The sequence below is a fragment of the Procambarus clarkii genome, chromosome 65, assembly GCF_040958095.1.
Source record: "Procambarus clarkii isolate CNS0578487 chromosome 65, FALCON_Pclarkii_2.0, whole genome shotgun sequence".
NCBI lineage: Eukaryota > Metazoa > Arthropoda > Malacostraca > Decapoda > Cambaridae > Procambarus > Procambarus clarkii.
In genome coordinates this window covers 3824592-3848061 of record NC_091214.1, presented here as the reverse complement: position 1 = coordinate 3848061, position 23470 = coordinate 3824592, and the positions used below count along the sequence as shown (strand labels likewise).

The window sequence follows — 23470 nt, the reverse complement described above, 5'->3', positions numbered from 1 at the left end:
TACATACATACACACATGCATACATGCATGCATACATACATACATACATACATACGTACGTACATACATACATACATACATGCGTACATACATGAGTACATACATACATACATACATGCATGCGTACATCCATACATACATGCATGCGTACATACATACATACATGCATACATGCATGCATACATACATACATACATACATACATACATACATGCATATATAAATACATGCGTATATAAATACATGCGTATATAAATACATGCGTATATAAATACATGCGTATATAAATACATACATACATACATGCGTATATACATGCATATATAAATACATACATACATGCGTACATACATACATACATACATCCATACATACATGCATGCGTACATCCATACATACATGCATGCGTACATCCATACATACATACATGCGTATATAAATACATGCGTTTTAATATTAGTATATTTTGGTAGCAGTCTTTCCTGTAGACATATATTATTAAATATGACCGAAAAAGTAAGATTAATAATTCTAACACGAATTTTCTCAATCTTTCGTACATTACGCTTCACTGTTGGAGGTAAATCAAAAATCACTTCTCCAAAATTCATTTATATTTCTAGTCTGACGCGACACGGGCGCGTTTCGTAAAACTTATTACATTTTCAAAGACTTCACAAATACACAACTGATTAGAACTTACGTATCTCTGATTTTATATTTACATTTGAGTGAGGTGGGAGGGGTGATGTGGCATTAACACAAGACAGAACAAGAGGGGATATTAATAGGGTATTAAAAGTATCAACACAAGACAGAACAGAAACAATGGGTATTGAATAGAAGTGTTTGTAGAAAGCCTATTGGTCCATATTTCTTGATGCTTCTATATTGGAGCGGAGTCTTGAGGTGGGTAGAATATAGTTGTGCAAAACTATAGTTGCACAACTATATTCTACCCACCTCAAGACTCCGCTCCAATATAGAAGCATCAAGAAATATGGACCAATAGGCTTTCTACAAACACTTCTATTCAATACCCATTGTTTCTGTTCTGTCTTGTGTTGATACTTTTAATACCCTATTAATATCCCCTCTTGTTCTGTCTTGTGTTAATGCTACATCACCCCTCCCACCTCACTCAAATGTAGATATAAAATCAGAGATACGTAAGTTCTAATCAGTTGTGTATTTGTGAAGTCTTTGAAAATGTAATAAGTTTTACGAAACGCGCCCGTGTCGCGTCAGACTAGAAATAAAAATGAATTTTGGAGAAGTGATTTTTGATTTACCTCCAACAGTGAAGCGTAATGTACGAAAGATTGAGAAAATTCGTGTTAGAATTATTAATCTTACTTTTTCGGTCATATTTAATAATATATAAATACATGCGTATATACATGCGTATATAAATACATACATACATGCGTATATACATGCATATATAAATACATACATACATGCATGCATGCGTACATACATCCATCCATCTATACATACATGCATACATACATACATACATACATACATACATACATACATACATACATGCATGCATGCATGCGTACATACATACATCCATCCATCTATCCATACATACATACATACATGCATACATACATACATACATACATACATACATACATACATACATACATACATACATACATACATACATACATGCATGCATACATACATGCATGCATGCATACATACATACATGCATGCATGCGTACATACATACATCTATCCATTCATACATGCATACATACATACATACATACATACATACATGCATACATACATACATACATACATACATACATACATACATACATACATACATACAAACATAAATACATACATACATACATACATGCATACATACATACATACATACATACATACATACATACATACATACATACATACATACATACATACATACATACACGTCCAGTCAGCATATAGCTATTTCGGGACAAAATCCAATACAGTTTATATTGGTGAGACGCCACTGTGATGAGGAGTTTAAATATCACAGGAACTGTAGGTTAATGTGTGACATAGGTGAGGTTAGATGAGGCATCTACAAGCATCAGCTGGAGGCTGCTGGAGTGTTGTGGAGGCTGGTGGTACTATGCCCAATGTTGGAGGGTGGATTTGACTCTCCCACCCTCCCTCCCCTCCCCCCCCCCCCCCCACATTGACCGCAGTACGTCTAAGGTTACTTTCCACTCTCGCTTACCAAGGGTATAACCCCCGCCCCCCCCCAACACACACACATGCATCAGATTCTTAACTTACAATATATATTATTTACCAATTTATGTTACTACACTGACTCTCAATTTCACAATATTGTATAAACTTTGATGAATCGCTCGTCTATGGGTCATCCAATAATGTTAGCAGACTTCTAGATGTTACCACTGCTAGGTTTAGGCTCAGCTACAAGTACCTCTGGAAGTTTGTAACATCTGATGATGTAGATTTGACTAAATGTAAACTCTGTCAGCAGAACTATTCGCATACTTTGAGTCATTATATAATGGAATGTGAAAAATAGCGGAATTTAAAGATAACAACATCAATAGTGTCCATGAAATGTGTAAGTACTTCATTCATAATGATGTGCTGCCCGAAATCTTAGCGAAGTATCCAAAATTTGCTTACTGTAGGTAATGCATGCACATGACTGTAAAGCTGCCGCCCAGTTGGGTGGGTGTGGAGCACATGACTGTAAAGCTGCCGCCCAGTTGGGTGGTTGTGGAGCACATGACTGTAAAGCTGCCGCCCAGTTGGGTGGGTGTGGAGCACATGACTGTAAAGCTGCCGCCCAGTTGGGTGGGTGTCGAGCACATGACTGTAAAGCAGCCGCCCAGTTGGGTGGGTGTGGAGCACATGACTGTAAAGCAGCCGCCCAGTTGGGTGGGTGTGGAGCACATGACTGTAAAGCTGCCGCCCAGTTGGGTGGGTGTGGAGCACATGACTGTAAAGCTGCCGCCCAGTTGGGTGGGTGTGGAGTACATGACTGTAAAGCTGCCGCCCAGTTGGGTGGGTGTGGAGCACATGACTGTAAAGCTGCCGCCCAGTTGGGTGGGTGTGGAGCACATGACTGTAAAGCTGTCGCCCAGTTGGGTGGGTGTGGAACACATGACTGTAAAGCTGCCGCCCAGTTGGGTGGGTGTGGAGCACATGACTGTAAAGCTGCCGCCCAGTTGGGTGGGTGTGGAGCACATGACTGTAAAGCTGCCGCCCAGTTGGGTGGGTGTGGAGCACATGACTGTAAAGCTGCCGCCCAGTTGGGTGGGTGTGGAGCACATGACTGTAAAGCAGCCGCCCAGTTGGGTGGGTGTGGAGCACATGACTGTAAAGCTGCCGCCCAGTTGGGTGGGTGTGGAGCACATGACTGTAAAGCTGCCGCCCAGTTGGGTGGGTGTGAAGTACATGACTGTAAAGCTGCCGCCCAGTTGGGTGGGTGTGGAGCACATGACTGTAAAGCTGCCGCCCAGTTGGGTGGGTGTGGAGCACATGACTGTAAAGCTGTCGCCCAGTTGGGTGGGTGTGGAACACATGACTGTAAAGCTGCCGCCCAGTTGGGTGGGTGTGGAGCACATGACTGTAAAGCTGCCGCCCAGTTGGGTGGGTGTGGAGCACATGACTGTAAAGCTGCCGCCCAGTTGGGTGGGTGTGGAGCACATGACTGTAAAGCTGCCGCCCAGTTGGGTGGGTGTGGAGCACATGACTGTAAAGCTGCCGCCCAGTTGGGTGGGTGTGGAGCACATGACTGTAAAGCTGCCGCCCAGTTGGGTGGGTGTGGAGCACATGACTGTAAAGCTGCCGCCCAGTTGGGTGGGTGTGCAGCAAGACTAGTAACTGTGTGACTCACCATAAATGTAAAGTGCCTTGTATAGTGACTGTTGTGAGCCTCTTGTTGAATCACTTGTGACACAAAAGATTACTGATGTGTGTATTTGTGGTGGTGATTAAATATGTATGTGTATGTATATATGTATACGCATGAATATGTACATGTATGCATAAGTATGTGTACATTAATAATTTTGTAACTAGCGTCAAAAGATTGTTATTTGCTTAGCTAAACGAACTAGAGGGTTCAGTTCCTGAACCGATTATGTGCCTCTGTAATCCTTTACACCGCCGCCCACGGGATGTGTATTATGGGGTTCATAATAAAGAAAGAAAATGAATGGACCGAACCCCACAAATCATTTAGCTAAGCAAGTTACAATCTTGATGAGCTTGTTACAAAATTCACTATAAGTCGTCACATCATAAATGGGTTCGAGATGGACCACAAGTAGTGCATTACATAATTTATCAGTATTGTGCAGCCTGTGATCCCCGCCTGGCTGGATACTGATACCTAGGTAATTTTTATGTGTCCGGACACCGGCGATAAGGTGATATTATTTATTTAACTTAAGATATATATATTTTTAAATGTTGTCACATTAACGGCTACATCTTCCTTTCTTCTGACATATAGATTTTTAAGATTAATTAAAATATATGGAAACTAATTATACAATTTATTGGCTGGTGTGCAAGGCTTCACACTCTCAGAGCTAGCCATCAAGTAACTATCAAAACGCATATATCTTCGTTTTCACTTCAGTTATATTTATGACAAAGGATTTTAGATGTAGCCTATATTTCTACCTTTCAGATGACATAAATACTTTCGTTAATTACAATATCTAGATCAAACTAACATTGATTTTCAAAAGGTTGTATATTTTCCATCAATGGAGAGCATCAGCCAAGAAGCCTTCTTTAAAATATGAATATCTTTCCTCACCCAATAAGATCTAATCTCTGAATAAAACGCAAAAAACGACTTGATTGTAACCTATCCACCGCTGCCCATTGGATGGGGAAGAGGGGGTTATGTGTAGGATAAACAAATCAATTGTGACACTAGCCCTCCATATATGTCAGTTGCTTAAATTATAAACTGTACTTGTGGTCGGTCTCGAGCCCATTGCTGATGTGACAATGTGCATTGACTTTTGTAACTAGCTTATCAAGATTATAACTTCCTTGGCTATATGAATTGTGGGGCTCAGTCCCTGAGCCCATTATGCGCCTCTGTAACACTCCACTATCGCCCATAGGATGGGTATGGGGTGCATAATAAATGAACTAAAATAAGCTCTGCCTTTTTGATAACATATACAATTATAAGCTTTATTTGTGAATCTCAATTAATTAAGCAATATATCACAGAGCCTGTAGGGTTCGGTGAGATGAGCGAAGAGACATGGGAGATTTCACATAAGTACAGTACATGGTAGTTTAAGTAGCGAACGCATGTCAACGAATAACGAGTATATATAACAACACTATTGTCCTATGAAGTCGATTTAACTTCCAAACATATATTTTTTTAATAAATGTTAAATGTTTTCTGGCTAGCTATGTTAGATTTTATTAAAAATACGTATTCTACTTGCTAATATTATAATTTAAATTTGTGATAATTTGTGCAGAGAAGTGCGACAACTGGATATGCCAACAAACACTTTCCAAACAACGATATATCTTGGATAAGTCGTTCCACAACATTGACGCTTGGACCGTCGACTTCCTTTGATGCTACTTATTTACTTATTTCATAATGAAATTATATTAGTTTGGAGTAAATATATGTTTTCTCATGTTCTGCATTCAGCACCCACATTATAGTAAATATACCATATTACTTCATTACTTAAATAATGCTAGGAGGGTTTGAGTAGCTTTGGGTCTTTAGTGGACAGAATCTCCAATAGATGGGGCGAGAGTCGCTCCCTCTCTCTCGCCCGAGCAAGAGTCGAAACTTAATTTAAAATTGATATATCTTTGTTCTCGAACATGATATATTTCATTTGGTGAAATCATAATAATGTTCATATCTCGGTCTTTCTGGAGGCATATAAGATTTTAGGCTTTATTAGCGTATCTTTGATAATTATACAATATATCGGCAAGTGCGTAGGCGTCTGCACTCCATGCCCGACAAGCTACTGAGCGCTACTATAAAAACATATGTATCTTCACTTGAGCTATAAATATGTCTATTGTAATGTATTGAAAATGAAGCTCTTATTTCTATCTTGCTTAAGACATATAAAACATTTGTGTTTATTAACGAATTTACGTGAAATAAACATTGATCTGAGAGAGAGTTGCTCTGTCGTTCAGTCTGTACGGGGTGGGAGCTCCGTAATTTTTAAAATACATGTATCTTCATTAGAACTTTAAATATGTCTATGGTAAAGTGTTTAAAGTGAAGCTTATATGTCTGCCTTTCTTGAGACATATAAAACATATATGTTTATTAACGAATTCACGTGAAATAAACATTGTTCTGAGAGAGAGTTGCTCGGTCGATCAATCTGTCCGGGGTTAAAGCTCGGCTATTATAAAAGTACACGTATCTTCGCTTTAAATTTAAATATGCCCATGGTAAGGTATTTAGAATGAAGCTTATATTTCTATCTTTCTTGTGACATATAAAACTCTTACGTTTATTAAGGAATCTGTGTGAAATAGGCATGGTTCTGAGATGAATGCTGCGGTTTTCGAGCTCGACGCGCGGCAATGGATGCCTTAAACATCCAGTGGGTGTTATTGGACCCTATACCCATTTTATTTGTGGTTGGAGCCCCATACCCATTCTATGGGTGGTTGGAGCCCCATACCCATCCTGTGGGTTGTAGTGGACGCCATACTCATCCTGTGGGTGGTATTGGACCCCATACCCTTCCTGTGGGTGGATGTGATCCCCATACTCATCCTGTGGGTGGATGTGACCCTCATACCCATCCTGTGGGTGGTATTGGACCCCTTTCCTACCTAACAGGCGGTAGGTGACAATATACCCATCCTAGCTATAGTTGGTATAGTAGACACAATACCGTCCTGTTTGCAGTAGTTTACCCCATAGACATTCAAATGTAACATCGTTTTCTGTTAGCGTTCCTACAAAACATTCTTTAAAGATTTTTAAAGCCAAACTATGGTATATAATATTGATTGGTGAAGCACTGTTATTCTATGTAATAATTTATAGTGCTTATTATAATTTACTAAGAACAACTAATATTTCTCAAAACAAAACTACGAGCCTTCAATAGGATATAGCTGATCTGTAATATTATAAAAGCATGGACAACAGTAGGTAAATTTCACAACCCATGTGGGACCTGAAAACTACAATTTTCCTTATAATTGAACCAATCACGAATATTCTGCTGTCTATGTTGACGGACGGGTACTGTGACACGTAAATTGGTACGTGAGGAAGAGTTTGGGCCTTGGTAAAAAAGTAACTGGGAATATATCACATATTTACTAATTCATATTCAACATATTGACTTTAAGCATTAAGTCATATATGTGCTGTCTTGTGTGAGAACGGGTTGGTCAGTAACTGCTCATGAAGGAGGGGCCATGTTGGTGGGAGAGAATGTCAGCAACTGCTCATTGGGGAGGGCCCATGTTGGTGGGAAAGAATGTCAGTAACTGGTCATGGGTGAAGGCCCATGTTGGTGGAGGAGAATGTCAGTAACTGGTCATGGGGAAGGGACCATGTTGGTGGAGGAGAGAATGTCAGTAACTCGTGATGGGTGAGGGCCATGTTGGTGGAGGAGAATGTCAGCAAATGGTCATGCGGGAGGGCCATGTTGGTGGGAGAGAATGTCAGCAACTGTTCATGGGGGAGAGGCCATGTTGGTGGAAGAGAATGTCAGTAACTGGTCATGGGGGAGGGGCCATGTTGGTGGAGGAGAATATCGGCAACTGGTCATGGGGGTGGGTCCATGTTGGTGGAGGAGAATGTCAGCAACTGGTCATGGAGGAGGGGACATGTTGGTGGGAGAGAATATTAGTAACTGATCATGAAGGAGGGCCATGTTGATAGGAGAGAATGTCAGCAACTGGTCATGGGCGAGGGCCATGTTGGTGGGAGAGAATGTCAGCAACTGGTCATGGGGGAGGGCCATGTTGATGGGAGAGAATGTCAGCAACTGGTCATGGAGGAGAGGACATGTTGGTGTGAGAGAATATTAGTAACTGATCATGGGGGAGGGCCATGTTGATAGGAGAGAATGTCAGCAACTGGTCATGGAGGAGGGGCCATGTTGGTGGGAGAGAATGTCAGCTACTGGTCATGGGGGAGGGGCCATGTTGGTGGGAGAGAATATCAGTAACTGATCATGGAGGAGGGGCCATGTTGGTGGGAGAGAATGTCAGCTACTGGTCATGGGGGAGGTGCCATGTTGGTGGGAGAGTATGTCAGCAACTGGTCATGGGGGAGGGGCCATGTTGGTGGGAGCGAATGTCAGCTACTGGTCATGGGGGAGGTGCCATGTTGGTGGGAGAGTATGTCAGCAACTGGTCATGGGGGAGGGGCCATGTTGGTGGAGGAGAATGTCAGTAACGGGTCATAGGCGAGGGCCATGGTGGTGGAGGAGAATGTCAGCAACTGGTCATGGGGGAGGACCATGTTGATTGGAGAGAATGTCAGCAACTGGTCATGGGAGAGGGGCCATGCTCGTGGGAGAGAATGTCAGTAACTGGTCATTAGGGAGAGGCCCATGTTGGTGGGAGAGAATGTCAGTAACTGGTCATGGGGGAGGGGCCATGTTTGTGAGAGAGTATATCAGCAACTAGTCATGGGGGAGGGGCCATGTTGGTAGAGGAGAATGTCAGCAACTGGTCATGGGCGAGGGTCATGTTGGTGGGAGAGAATGTCAGCAACTGGTCATGGAGGAGGGGCCCATGTTGGTGGGAGAGAATGTTAGAAACTGGTCATGGGGGAGGGGCTCTTGTTGTTGGGAGAGAATGTCAGCAACTGGTCATGGGGGAGTGGCCATGTTGGTGGGCGATAATGTCAGCAACTGGTCATGGGGGAGTGGTCATGTTGGTGGGAGAGAATGTCAGTAACTGGTCATGGGGGAGTGGCCATGTTGGTGGGAGAGAATGTCAGTAACTGGTCATGGGGGAGTGGCCATGTCGGAGGGAGAGTATGTCAGCAACTGGTCATGTGAAAGGGCCGTGTTGGTGGAGGAGAATGTCAGTAACTGGTCATGGGGGAGGGCCATGTTGGTGCGAGAGAAGAACAGTAACTGGTCATGGGGGAGGGCCATGTTGGTGGGAAAGAATGTCAGCAACTGGTCATGGGGGAGGGGCCATGTCGGAGCGGAGAGAATGTCAGCAACTGGTCATGTGAAAGGGCCGTGATGGTGGAGGAGAATGTCAGTAACTGGTCATTGGGGAAGGGCCATGTTGGTGGGAGAGAATGTCAGTAACTGGTCCTGGGGGGGGCCATGTTGGTGAGAGAGAATATCAGTAACTGGTCATGGGGGAGGGGCCATGTTGGTGGGAGAGAATGTTAGTATCTGCTCATGGGGGAGGGCCATGTTGGTGGAAGAGAATGTCAGCAACTGGTCATGAGGGAGGGGCCATGTTGGTGGGAGAGAATGTCAGTAACTGGTCATGGAGGAGGGGCCTATGTTGGTGGGAGAAAATGTCAGTAACTGGTCATGGGAGAGGGGCCATGTTGGTGGGAGAGTATGTCAGCAACTGGTCATGGAGGAGGGGCCTTGTTGGTGGAGGAGAATGTCAGCAACTGGTCATGGGGTAGGGCCATGTTGGTGGGAGAGAATGTCAGCAACTGGTCATGGAGGAGGGGCCCATGTTGGTGGGAGAGAATGTCATAAACTGGTCATATGGGAGTGGCTCTTGTTGGTAGGAGAGAATGTCAGCAACTGGTCATGGGGAGAGGGCCATGTTGGTGCGAGAGAATGTCAGTAACTGGTCATGGGGGAGGGCCATGTTGGTGGGAGAGAATGTCAGCAACTGGTCATGGGGGAGAGGCCATGTTGGTGGAGAAGTATGTCAGTAACTGGTCATGGGGGAGGGCCATGTTGGTGGGAGAGAATATCAGTAACTGGTAATGGGGGAGGGGCCATGTTGGTGGGAGAGAATATCAGTAACTTCTCATGGGGGAGGGCTATGTTGGTGTGAGAGAAAATCAGCAACTGGTCGTGAGGGAGGGGCCATGTTGGTTGGAGAGAATGTCAGTTACTGGTCATGGGTGAGGGCCATGTTGGTGGAGGAGAATCTCAGCAACTGGTCATGGGGGAGGGCCATGTTGGGGGAGGTGAATGTCAGCAAATGGTCATGGGGGAGGGGCCATGTTGGTGGAGAAGAATCTCATCCACTGGTCATGGGGAGAAGGCCATGTTGGGGGAGGAGAATGTCAGCAACTGGCCATATGGGAGGGGCCATGTTGGATTGAGAGAATGTCAGCAACTGGTCATGGGGGGGGGGCCCATGTTCGTGGGAGAGACTATCATTAACTGGTCATGGGGTAGGGCCCATGTTGGACTGAGAGAATGTCAGCAACTGGTCATGGGGGAGGGCCCATGTTGGTGGGAGAGAATGTCAGCAACTGGTCATGGTAGAGGGCCCATTTTTGTGGGAGAAACTGTCGGTAACTGGTCATGGGGGAGGGCTCATTTTGGTGGACGAAATTGTCAGTAACTGGTCATGGGGGAGGGCCATGCTGGTGGGAGAGAATGTCAGCTACTGGTCATGGGGGAGGGGCCATGTTGGTGGGAGAGAATGTCAGCAAATGGTCATGGGGGAGGGGCCATGTTGGTGGAGGAGAATATCAGCAACTGGTCATGGGGGAGGGTCCATGTTGGTGGAGGAGAATGTCAGAAACTGGTCATGGGCGAGGGCCATGTTGGTGGGAGAGAATGTCAGCAACTGGTCATGAGGGAGGGCTATGTTGATAGGAGAGAATGTCAGCAACTGGTCATGGAGGAGGGGCCATGTTGGTGGGAGAGAATATCAGTAACTGATCATGGAGGAGGGGCCATGTTGATGGGAGAGAATGTCATCAAATGGTCATGGAGCAGTGGCCCATGTTGGTGGGAGAGAATATCAGTAACTGATCATGGAGGAGGGGCCATGATGGTGGGAGAGAATGTCAGCTACTGGTCATGGGGGAGGGGCCATGTTGGTGGGAGAGTATGTCAGGAACTGGTAATGGGGGAGGGGCCATGTTGGTGGAGGAGAATGTCAGCAACGGGTCATGGGCGAGGGCCATGTTGGTGGAGGAGAATGTCAGCAACTGGTCATGGGGGAGGGCCATGTTGATTGAAGAGAATGTCAGCAACTGGTCATGGAGGAGGGCTATGTTGGTGGGAGAGAATGTCAGAAACTGGTCACGGGGGAGGGGCCCATGTTGGTGGGAGAGAATATTAGTAACAGGTCATTGGGTTTAGGGCCATGTTGTTGGAGGAGAATGTCAGTAACTGGTCATAGGGGAGGGGCCATGTTGGTGGAGGAGAGAATGTCAGCAAATGGTCATGGGGGAGGGCCATGTTGGTGGAAGAGAATGTCAGCAACTGTTCATGGGGGAGGGGCTCTTGTTGGTGGGAGAGAATGTCAGCAACTGCTCATGGGGGAGGGCCATGTTGGTGGGAGAGAATGTCAGTAACTGGTCATAGGGAAGTGGCCATGTTGGTGGGAGATAATGTCAGCAACTGGTCATGGGGGAGGCCTATGTTGGTGAGAGAGAATGTCAGTAACTGGTCATGGGGGAGTGGCCATGTTGGTGGGAGAGAATGTCAGTAACTGGTCATGGAGGAGGCGACCATGCTGGTGGGAGAGAATGTCAGTAACAAATCATGGGGGAGGGGCCAATGTTGGTGGGAGAGAATGTTAGCAACTGGTCATTGGGGGAGGGCCATGTTGGTGCGAGAGAATGTCAGTAACTGGTCATGGGGGGAGGGCCATGTTGGTGGGAGAGAATGTCAGCAACTGGTCATGGGGGAGGGGCCATGTCGGAGGGAGAGAATGTCAGCAACTGGTCATGTGAATGGGCCGTGTTGGTAGAGGAGAATGTCAGTAACTGGTCATGAGGGAGGGCCATGTTGGTGGGAGAGAATATCAGTAACTGGTAATGGGGGAGGGTCATGTTGGTGGGAGAGAATGTCAGTAACTGGTCATGGGGGAGGGTCATGTTGGTGGGAGAGAATATCAGTAACTGGTAATGGGGGAGGGGCCATGTTGGTGGGAGAGAATGTCAGTAACTGCTCATGGGGGAGGGCTATGTTGGTGTGAGAGAATGTCAGCAACTGGTCATGAGGAAGGGGCCATGTTGGTGCGAGGGAATGTCAGTTACTGGTCATGGGTGAGGGCCATGTTGGTGGAGGAGAATCTCAGCAACTGGTCATGGGGGGGAGGGGCCCATGTTGGTGGAGGAGAATCTCAGCAACTGGTCATGGGGAGAGGGCCTTGTTGGGGGGGGGGGAGAATATCAGCAACTTGTCATAGGGGAGGGGCCATGTTGGATTGAGAGAATGTCAGCAACTGGTCATTGGGGGGGGGGCATGTTGGTGGGAGAGACTATCATTAACTGGTCATGGGGGAAGGCCCATGTTGGATTGAGAGAATGTCAGCAACTGGTCATGGAGGAGGGCCCATGTTGGTGGGAGAGAATGTCAGCAACTGGTCATGGGAGAGGGCCCATTTTTGTGGGAGAAACTGTCAGTAACTGGTCATGGGGGAGGGCCCATGCTGGTGGAAGAGAATGTCAGCAACTGGTCATGGAGGAGGGGAAATGTTGGTGGGAGAGAATATCAGTAACTGATCATGGAGGAGGGTCCATGTTGGTGGGATAGAATGTCAGCTACTGGTCATGGGAGAGGGGCCATGTTGGTGGGAGAGTATGTCAGCAACTGGTCATTGGGGAGGGGCCATGTTGGTGGAGGAGAATGTCAGCAACTGGTCATGGGGGAGGGCCCATTTTGGTGGAGGAAAATGTCAGCAACTGGTCATGGGGGAGGGGCCATTTTGGTGGAGGAGAATGTCAGCAACTGGTCATGGGAGAGGGGCCATGTTGGTGGGAGAGAATGTCAGCAACTGGTCATGGGCGAGGGCCATGTTGGTGGGAGAGAATGTCAGCATCTGGTCATGGGTGAGGGCCATGTTGATTGGAGAGAATGTCAGCAACTGGTCATGGAGGAGGGGCCATGTTGGTGGGAGAGAATGTCAGCTACTGGTCATGGGGGAGGGCCATGTTGGTGGGAGAGAATGTCAGTAACTGGTCATGGGGGAGGGCTATGTTGGTGAGAGAGAATGTCAGAAACTGGTCACGGGGGAGGGGCCCATGTTGGTGGGAGAGAATGTCAGCAACTGGTCATAGGCGATTAGCCCATGTTGGTGGAGGAGATTGTCAGCAACTGGTCATGGGGGGAGGGCCATGTTGGTGGAGGAGAATGTCAGCAACTGGTCATGGGGGAGGGCCATGTTGGTTTGAGAGAATGTCAGTAACTGGTCATTGGGGGGAGGGCCATGTTGGTGGAGGAGAATGTCAGTAACTGGTCATGGGGGAGGGGACCATGTTGCTGGGAGAGAATGTCAGTAACTGGTCATGGAAGAGAGGCCATGTTGCTGGGAGAGTATGTCAGCAACTGGTCATAGGGGAGGGGCCATGTTGGTGGCGGAGAATGTCAGTAACTGGTCATGGGGGAGGGGCCATGTTGGTAGAGGAGAGAATGTCAGCAAATGGTCATGGGGGAGGCCCATGTTGGTGGGAGAAAATGTCAGCAACTGTTCATGGGGGAGAGGCCATGTTGGTGGAAGAGAATGTCAGTAACTCGTGATGGGTGAGGGCCATGTTGGTGGAGGAGAATGTCAGCAAATGGTCATGGGGGAGGGCCATGTTGGTGGGAGAGAATTTCAGTAACTGGACATAGGAGAGGTCCATGTTGGTGGGAGGGAATGTCAGTAACTGGTCATAGGGGAGGGGCCATGTTGGTGGGAGAGAATGTCAGTAACTGGTCAAGGGGGCGGGGCCATGTTGGTGGGAGAGTAAGTCAGCAACTGGTCATAGGGGAGGGGCCATGTTGGTGGAGGAGAATTTCAGCAACTGGTCATGGGCGAGGGCCATGTTGGTGGAGGAGAATGTCAGCAACTGGTCATATAGCAGGGCCATGTTGGTGGGAGAGAATGCCAGTAACTGGTCATGGAAGAGGGGCCATGTTGGTGGGAGAGTATGTCAGCAACTGGTAATAAGGGTGGGGCCATGTTGGTGGCTGAGAATGTCAGTAACTGGTCATGGGGGAGGGCCATGTTGGTGGGAGAGAATATCAGTAACTGGTCATAGGTTAGTGGCCATGTTGGTGCGAGATAATGCCAGCAACTGGTCATGGGGGAGAGGCCATGTTGGTGGAAGAGAATGTCAGTAACTCGTGATGGGTGAGGGCCATGTTGGTGGAGGAGAGAATGTCAGCAAATGGTCATGGGGGAGGGGCCATGTTGGTGGGAGAGAATGTCAGCAACTGTTCATGGGGGAGAGGCCATGTTGGTGGAAGAGAATGTCAGTAACTGGTCATGGGGGAGTGGCCATGTTGGTGGGAGAGAATGTCAGTAACTGGTCATGGAGGAGGGGACCATGCTGGTGGGAGAGAATGTCAGTAACTGATCATGGGGGAGGGGCCAATGTTGGTGGGAGAGAATGTCAGCAACTGGTCATGGGGAGAGGGCCATGTTGGTGCGAGAGAATGTCAGTAACTGGTCATGGAGAAGGACCATGTTGGTGGGAAAGAATGTCAGCAACTGGTCATGGGGGAGGGCCCATGTTGGTGGAAGAAAATGTCAGTAACTGGTCATGGGGGAGGGGCCATGCTGCTGGGAGAGAATGTCAGCTACTGGTCATGGGGGAGGGGCCATGTTGGTGGGAGAGAATGTCAGCAACTGGTTTTGGGGGAGGGGCCATGTTGGTGGAGGAGAATGTCAGCAACTGGTCATGGGGGAGGGGCCATGTTGGTGGAGGAGAATGTCAGCAACTGGTCATGGGGGAGGGCCCATGTTGGTGGGAGAGAATGTCAGCAACTGGTCATGGGGGAGGGCCAACTTGGTGGGAGAGAATATCAGTAACTGATCATGGAGGAGGGGCCATGTTGATGGGAGAGAATGTCATCAACTGGTCATGGAGCAGTGGCCCATGTTGGTGGGAGAGAATATCAGTAACTGATCATGGAGGAGGGGCATTGTTGGTGGGAGAGAATGTCATCAACTGGTCATGGGGGAGGGCCATGTTGATGGGAGAGAATGTCAGCAACTGGTCAAGGAGGAGGGGCCATGTTGGTGGGAGAGAATGTCAGCAACTGGTCATGGGCGAGTGCCCTGTTGGTGGGAGAGAATGTCAGAAACTGGTCACGGGGGAGGGGCCATGTTGGTGCGAGAGAATGTCAGCAACTGGTCATAGGCGACTAGCCAATGTTGGTGGAGGAGAATGTCAGTAACATCTCATGGGGGAGGGCTATGTTGGTGTGAGAGAATATCAGCAACTAGTCATGAGGGAGGACCATGTTGGTGCGAGAGAATGTCAGTAATTGGTCATGGGCGAGGGCCATGTTGGTGCGAGAGAATGTCAGTTACTGGTCATGGGTGAGGGCCATGTTGGTGGAGGAGAATCTCAGCAACTGGTCATGGGTGAGGGCCATGTTGGTGGAGGAGAATCTCAGCAACTGGTCATGGGGGAGGGGCCCATGTTAGTGGAGGAGAATCTCAGCAACTGGTCATGATGAGAGGGCCATGTTGGGGGGGGGAGAATGTCAGCAACTGGTCATAGGGGAGGGGCCATGTTGGATTGAGAGAATGTCAGCAACTGGTCATGGGGGGGGGCCATGTTTGTGGGAGAGAATTTCCGTAACTGGTCATGGGGGAGGTCCATGTGGTGGGAGTGAATGTCAGTAACTGGTCATGGGGGAGTGGCCCATGTTGGTGGGAGAGAATGTCAGTAACTGGTCATGGAAGAGGGGCCATGTTGGTGGCGGAGAATGTCAGCAACTGGTCATGGGCGAGGGCCATATTGGTGGAGGAGAATGTCAGCAACTGGTCATGGGCGAGGAGCCTATGTTGGTGGAGGAGAATGTCAGCAACTGGTCATGGGGGAGGGCCATGTTGGTGGGAGAGAATGTCAGCAACTGGTCATGGGGGAGGGCCAACTTGGTGGGAGAGAATATCAGTAACTGATCATGGAGGAGGGGCCATGTTGATGGGAGAGAATGTCATCAACTGGTCATGGAGCAGTGGCCCATGTTGGTGGGAGAGAATATCAGTAACTGATCATGGAGGAGGGGCATTGTTGGTGGGAGAGAATGTCATCAACTGGTCATGGGGGAGGGCCATGTTGATGGGAGAGAATGTCAGCAACTGGTCAAGGAGGAGGGGCCATGTTGGTGGGAGAGAATGTTTGCAACTGGTCATGGGCGAGTGCCCTGTTGGTGGGAGAGAATGTCAGAAACTGGTCACGGGGGAGGGGCCATGTTGGTGCGAGAGAATGTCAGCAACTGGTCATAGGCGATTAGCCAATGTTGGTGGAGGAGAATGTCAGTAACATCTCATGGGGGAGGGCTATGTTGGTGTGAGAGAATATCAGCAACTAGTCATGAGGGAGGGCCATGTTGGTGCGAGAGAATGTCAGTAATTGGTCATGGGCGAGGGCCATGTTGGTGCGAGAGAATGTCAGTTACTGGTCATGGGTGAGGGCCATGTTGGTGGAGGAGAATCTCAGCAACTGGTCATGGGTGAGGGCCATGTTGGTGGAGGAGAATCTCAGCAACTGGTCATGGGGGAGGGGCCCATGTTAGTGGAGGAGAATCTCAGCAACTGGTCATGATGAGAGGGCCATGTTGGGGGGGGGGGGAGAATGTCAGCAACTGGTCATAGGGGAGGGGCCATGTTGGATTGAGAGAATGTCAGCAACTGGTCATGGGGGGGGGCCATGTTGGTGGGAGAGAATTTCCGTAACTGGTCATGGGGGAGGTCCATGTGGTGGGAGTGAATGTCAGTAACTGGTCATGGGGGAGGGGCCCATGTTGGTGGGAGAGAATGTCAGTAACTGGTCATGGAAGAGGGGCCATGTTGGTGGCGGAGAATGTCAGCAACTGGTCATGGACGAGGGCCATATTGGTGGAGGAGAATGTCAGCAACTGGTCATGGGCGAGGAGCCTATGTTGGTGGAGGAGAATGCCAGCAACTGGTCATGGGGGAGGGCCATGTTGGTGGGAGAGAATGTCAGTAACTGGTCATAGGGGAGTGGCCATGTTGGTGGAGGAGAATGTCAGTAACATCTCATGGGGGAGGGCTATGTTGGTGTGAGAGAATATCAGCAACTAATCATGAGGGAGGGCCATGTTGGTGCGAGAGAATGTCAGTAATTGGTCATGGGCGAGGGCCATGTTGGTGCGAGAGAATGTCAGTTACTGGTCATGGGTGAGGGCCATGTTGGTGGAGGAGAATCTCAGCATCTGGTCATGGGGGAGGGGCCCATGTTAGTGGAGGAGAATCTCAGCAACTGGTCATGATGAGAGGGCCATGTTGGGGGGGGGGAGAATGTCAGCAACTGGTCATAGGGGAGGGGCCATGTTGGATTGAGAGAATGTCAGCAACTGGTCATGGGGGGGGGGATGTTGGTGGGAGAGAATTTCCGTAACTGGTCATGGGGGAGGTCCATGTAGTGGGAGTGAATGTCAGTAACTGGTCATGGGGGAGGGGCCCATGTTGGTGGGAGAGAATGTCAGTAACTTGTCATGGAGGAGGGGCCCATGTTGGTGGGAGAGAATGTCAGTAACTGGTCATGGAAGAGGGGCCATGTTGGTGGCGGAGAATGTCAGCAACTGGTCATGGGCGAGGGCCATATTGGTGGAGGAGAATGTCAGCAACTGGTCATGGGCGAGGAGCCTATGTTGGTGGAGGAGAATGTCAGCAACTGGTCATGGGGGAGGGGCCATGTTGGTGGGAGAGAATGTCAGTAACTGGTCATAGGGGAGTGGCCATGTTGGTGGGAGATAATGTCAGCAACTGGTCATGGGGAGGGCCATGTTGGTGAGAGAGAATGTCAGTAACTGGTCATGGAGGAGGGGACCATGCTGGTGGGAGAGAATGTCAGTAACTGGTCATGGGGGAGGGGCCCATGTTGGTGGGGGAGAATGTCAGCAACTGGTCATGGGGGGAGGGCCATGTTGGTGCGAGAGAATGTCAGTAACTGGTCATAGGGGAGGGCATGTTGGTGGGAGAGAATGTCAGCAACTGGTCATGGAGGAGGGACCATGTCGGAGGGAGAGAATGTCAGCAACTGTTCATGTGGAAGGGCCGTGTTGGTGGAGGAGAATGTCAGTAACTGGTCATGGGGGAGGGGCCCATGTTGGTGGGAGAGAATGTCAGTAACTGGTCATGGGTGAGGGCCATGTTGGTGGGAGAGAATATCAGTAACTGGTCATGGGGGAGGGCCATGTTGGTGCGAGAGAATGTCAGCAACTGTTCATGAGGGAGGGGCCATGTTGGTGGGAGAGAATGTCAGTAACTGGTCATGGGTGAGGGCCATGTTGGTGGATTAGAATCTCAGCAACTGGTCATGGGGAAGGGGCCCATGTTGGCGGAGGAGAATCTCAGCAACTGGTCATGGGGGAGGGGCCATGTTGGTGGAGGAAAATGTCAGCAACTGGTCATGGGGGAGGGCCATGTTGGTGTGAGAGAATGTCAGCAACTGTTCATGAGGGAGGGGCCATGTTGGTGGGAGAGACTATCAGCCACTGGTCATGGGGCAGGGCCATGTTGGTGGAGGAGAATCTCAGCAACTGGTCATGGGGGCGGGGCCATGTTGGTGGGAGAGACTATCAGCCCCTGGTCATGGGGCAGGGCCATGTTGGTGGAGGAGAATCTCAGCAACTGGTCATGGGGGAGGGGCCATGTTGGATTGAGAGAATGTCAGCAACTGGTCATGGGGGAGGGGCCATGTTGGTGGGAGAGACTATCAGTAACTGGTCATGGGGGAGGGCCCATGTTGGATTGAGAGAATGTCAGCAAATGGTCATGGGGGAGGGCCATGTTGGTGGGAGAGAATTTCAGTAACTGGACATGGGGGAGGTCCATGTTGGTGGGAGTGAATGTCAGTAACTGGTCATGGGGGAGGGGCCATGTTGGTGGGAGAGAATGTCAGTAACTGGTCATGGGGGCGGGGCCATGTTGGTGGGAGAGTAAGTCAGCAACTGGTCATAGGGGAGGGGTCATGTTGGTGGAGGAGAATTTCAGCAACTGGTCATGGGCGAGGGCCATGTTGGTGGAGGAGAATGTCAGCAACTGGTCATATAGTAGGGCCATGTTGGTGGGAGAGAATGTCAGCAACTGGTCATGGAGGAGGGGCCCATGTTGGTGGGAGAGAATGTCAGTAACTGGTCATGGAAGAGCATGTCAGTAACTTGTCATGGGGGAGGGCCATGTTGGTGAGAGAGAATGTCAGTAATTGGTCATGGGGGAGTGGCCATGTTGGTGGGAGAGAATGTCAGTAACTGGTCATGGAGGAGGGGACCATGCTGGTGGGAGAGAATGTCAGTAACTGATCATGGGGGAGGGCCATGTCGGAGGGAGAGAATGTCAACAACTGGTCATGGGGAGAGGGCCATGTTGGTGCGAGAGAATGTCAGTAACTGGTCATGGGGAAGGGCCATGTTGGTAGGAAAGAATGTCAGCAACTGGTCATGAGGGAGGGGCCATGTTGGTGGGAGAGAATGTCAGTAACTGGACATGGGGGAGGTCCATGTTAGTGGGAGTGAATGTCAGTAACTGGTCATGAGGGAGGGGCCATGTTTGTGGGAGAGAATGTCATTAACTGGTCATGGAGGAGGGGACCATGCTGGTGGGAGAGAATGTCAGTAACTGATCATGGGAGAGGGCCATGTCGGAGGGAGAGAATGTCAGCAACTGGTCATGTGAAAGGGCCGTGTTGGTGGAGGAGAATGTCAGCAACTGGTCATGGGCGAGGAGCCTATGTTGGTGGAGGAGAATGTCAGCAACTGGTCATGGGGGAGGGCCATGTTGGTGGGAGAGAATGTCAGTAACTGGTCATAGGGGAGTGGCCATGTTGGTGGGAGATAATGTCAGCAACTGGTCATGGGGAGGGCCATGTTGGTGAGAGAGAATGTCAGTAACTGGTCATGGAGGAGGGGACCATGCTGGTGGGAGAGAATGTCAGTAACTGGTCATGGGGGAGGGGCCCATGTTGGTGGGAGAGAATGTCAGCAACTGGTCATGGGGGGAGGGCCATGTTGGTGCGAGAGAATGTCAGTAACTGGTCATGGGGGAGGGCATGTTGGTGGGAGAGAATGTCAGCAACTGGTCATGGAGGAGGGACCATGTCGGAGGGAGAGAATGTCAGCAACTGTTCATGTGGAAGGGCCGTGTTGGTGGAGGAGAATGTCAGTAACTGGTCATGGGGGAGGGGCCCATGTTGGTGGGAGAGAATGTCAGTAACTGGTCCTGGGTGAGGGCCATGTTGGTGGGAGAGAATATCAGTAACTGGTCATGGGGGAGGGCCATGTTGGTGCGAGAGAATGTCAGCAACTGTTCACGAGGGAGGGGCCATGTTGGTGGGAGAGAATGTCAGTAACTGGTCATGGGTGAGGGCCATGTTGGTGGATTAGAATCTCAGCCACTGGTCATGGGGCAGGGCCATGTTGGTGGAGGAGAATGTCAGCAACTGGTCATGGGGGAGGGGCCATGTTGGATTGAGAGAATGTCAGCAACTGGTCATGAGGGAGGGGCCATGTTGGTGGGAGAGACTATCAGTAACTGGTCATGGGGGAGGGCCCATGTTGGATTCAGAGAATGTCAGCAAATGGTCATGGGGGAGGGCCATGTTGGTGGGAGAGAATTTCAGTAACTGGATATGGGGGAGGTCCATGTTGGTGGGAGTGAATGTCAGTAACTGGTCATGGGGGAGGGGCCATGTTGGTGGGAGAGAATGTCAGTAACTGGTCATAGGGGCGGGGCCATGTTGGTGGGAGAGTAAGTCAGCAACTGGTCATAGGGGAGGGGCCATGCTGGTGGAGGAGAATTTCAGCAACTGGTCATGGGCGAGGGCCATGTTGGTGGAGGAGAATGTCAGCAACTGGTCATATAGTAGGGCCATGTTGGTGGGAGAGAATGTCAGCAACTGGTCATGGAGGAGGGGCCCATGTTGGTGGGAGAGAATGTCAGTAACTGGTCATGGAAGAGGGGCCATGTTGGTGGGAGAGCATGTCAGTAACTGGTCATGGGGGAGGGCCATGTTGGTGAGAGAGAATGTCAGTAACTGGTCATGGGGGAGTGGCCATGTTGGTGGGAGAGAATGTCAGTAACTGGTCATGGAGGAGGGGACCATGCTGGTGGGAGAGAATGTCAGTAACTGATCATGGGGGAGGGCCATGTCGGAGGGAGAGAATGTCAGCAACTGGTCATGGGGAGAGGGCCATGTTGGTGCGAGAGAATGTCGAATGTCAGCAACTGGTCATGGGGGAGGGGCCATGTTGGTGGGAGAGAATGTCAGTAACTGGTCTTGGGGGAGGGCCATGTTGGTGGGAGAGAATGTCAGCAACTGGTCATGAGGGAGGGGCCATGTTGGTGGGAGAGAATGTCAGTAACTGGATATGGGGGAGGTCCATGTTGGTGGGAGTGAATGTCAGTAACTGGTAATGAGGGAGGGGCCATGTTTGTGGGAGAGAATGTCAGTAACTGGTCATGTGAAAGGGTCGTGTTGGTGGAGGAGAATGTCAGTAACTGGTCATGGGGGAGGGCCATGTTGGTGGGAGAGAATGTCAGTAACTGGTCTTGGGGGAGGGCCATGTTGGTGGGAGAGAATGTCAGCAACTGGTCATGGGGGAGGGACCATGTTGGGGGAGGAGAATGTCAGCAACTGGTCATGGAGGAGGGCCCATTTTTGATGGAGAAACTGTCAGTAACTGGTCACGGGGGAGGGGCCATGCTGGTGGGAGAGATTGTCCGCAACTGGTCATGAGGGAGGGGCCATGTTGGTGGGAGAGAATGTCAGCAACTGGTCATGTGAAAGGGCCGTGTTGGTGGAGGAGAATGTCAGTAACTGGTCATGGGGGAGGGGCATGTTGGTTGGAGAGAATGTCAGTAACTGGTCTTGGGGGAGGGCCATGTTGGTGGGAGAGAATGTCAGCAACTGGTCATGAGGGAGGGGCCATGTTGGTGGGAGAGAATGTCAGTAACTGGTCATGGAGGAGGGGCCCATGTTGGTGGGAGAAAATGTCAGTAACTGTTCATAGGGGAGGGGCCAATGTTGGTGGGAGAGAATGTCAGCAACTGGTCATGGGTGAGGGCTATGTTGGTGTGAGAGAATGTCAGCAACTGGTCATGGGGGAGGGGCCATGTTGGTGGGAGAGAATGTCAGTTACTGGTCATGGGGGAGGGGCCAATGTTGGTGGGAGAGAATGTCATCAACTGGTCATGGGTGGGGGCCATGTTGGTGGAGGAGAATCTCAGCAACTGGTCATGGGGGGAGAGCCATGTTGGGGGAGGAGAATGTCAGCAACTGGTCATGGAGGAGGACCCATGTTGGTGGGAGAGAATGTCAGCAACTGGTCATGGCGGAGGGCCCATGTTGGTGGGAGAGAATGTCAGCAACTGGTCATGGAGGAGGGGCCCATGTTGGTGGGAGAGAATGTCATCAACTGGTCATGGAGCAGTGGCCCATGTTGGTGGGAGAGAATATCAGTAACTGATCATGGAGGAGGGGCATTGTTGGTGGGAGAGAATGTCAGCTACTGGTCATGGGGGAGGGCCATGTTGGTGAAAGAGAATGTCAGTAACTGGTCATGGAGGAGGGGACCATGCTGGTGGGAGAGAATGTCAGTAACTAATCATGGGGGAGGGGCCCATGTTGGTGGGAGAGAATGTCAGCAACTGGTCATGGAGGGAGGGCCATGTTGGTGCGAGAGAATGTCAGCAACTGTTCATGGGTGAGGGCCATGTTGGTGGATTAGAATCTCAGCAACTGGTCATGGGGGAGGGGCCCATGTTGGCGGAGGAGAATCTCAGCAACTGGTCATGGGGGAGGGCCCATGATGGTGGGAGAGACTATCAGTAACTGTTCATGGGGGGAGGGCCCATGTTGGTGGGAGAGTCTATCAGTAACTGGTCATGGGGGAGGAGCCCATGTTGGTGGGAGAGTCTATCAGTAACTGGTCATGAGGGAGGGCCCATGATGATGGGAGAGACTATCAGTAACTGGTCATGGGGGAGGGCCATGTTGGTGGGAGAGAATGTCAGAAACTGGTCGTGGGGGAGGGCCATGTTGGTGGTAGAGAATGTCAGCAACTGTTCATGGGGAAGGGGCCCATGTTGGTGGTAGAGAATGTCAGCAACTGGTCATGGGGGAGGGGCCATGTTGGTGGGAGAGACTATCAGCAACTGGTCATGGGGGAGGGCCCATGTTGGTGGGAGAGACTATCAGCAACTGGTCATGGGGGTTAGTACCTTGTACCATAAACATCACTAACAACTTACTCATGTTCATCCACTGCGGCGGTTTCTTCGGCACGTACAGCTTACCCGCGCTCACCATCTGTAGAGGTACACAGTGTGTTTCAAACCT

General features: G+C 49.7%; 1 protein-coding gene across 1 annotated transcript in view; it reads right to left on the bottom strand.

Moving 5' to 3' along the window:
• The window catches only part of LOC123748439 (uncharacterized), a 102130-nt gene that overhangs the window by 46381 nt on the left and 32279 nt on the right, over positions 1 to 23470 (bottom strand). Inside the window, exon 4 of the mRNA XM_069309400.1 lies at positions 23383 to 23440. Within this exon, the coding sequence (XP_069165501.1) occupies positions 23383 to 23440 (58 nt within the window). The remainder of the gene's footprint in view (positions 1 to 23382; positions 23441 to 23470) is intronic.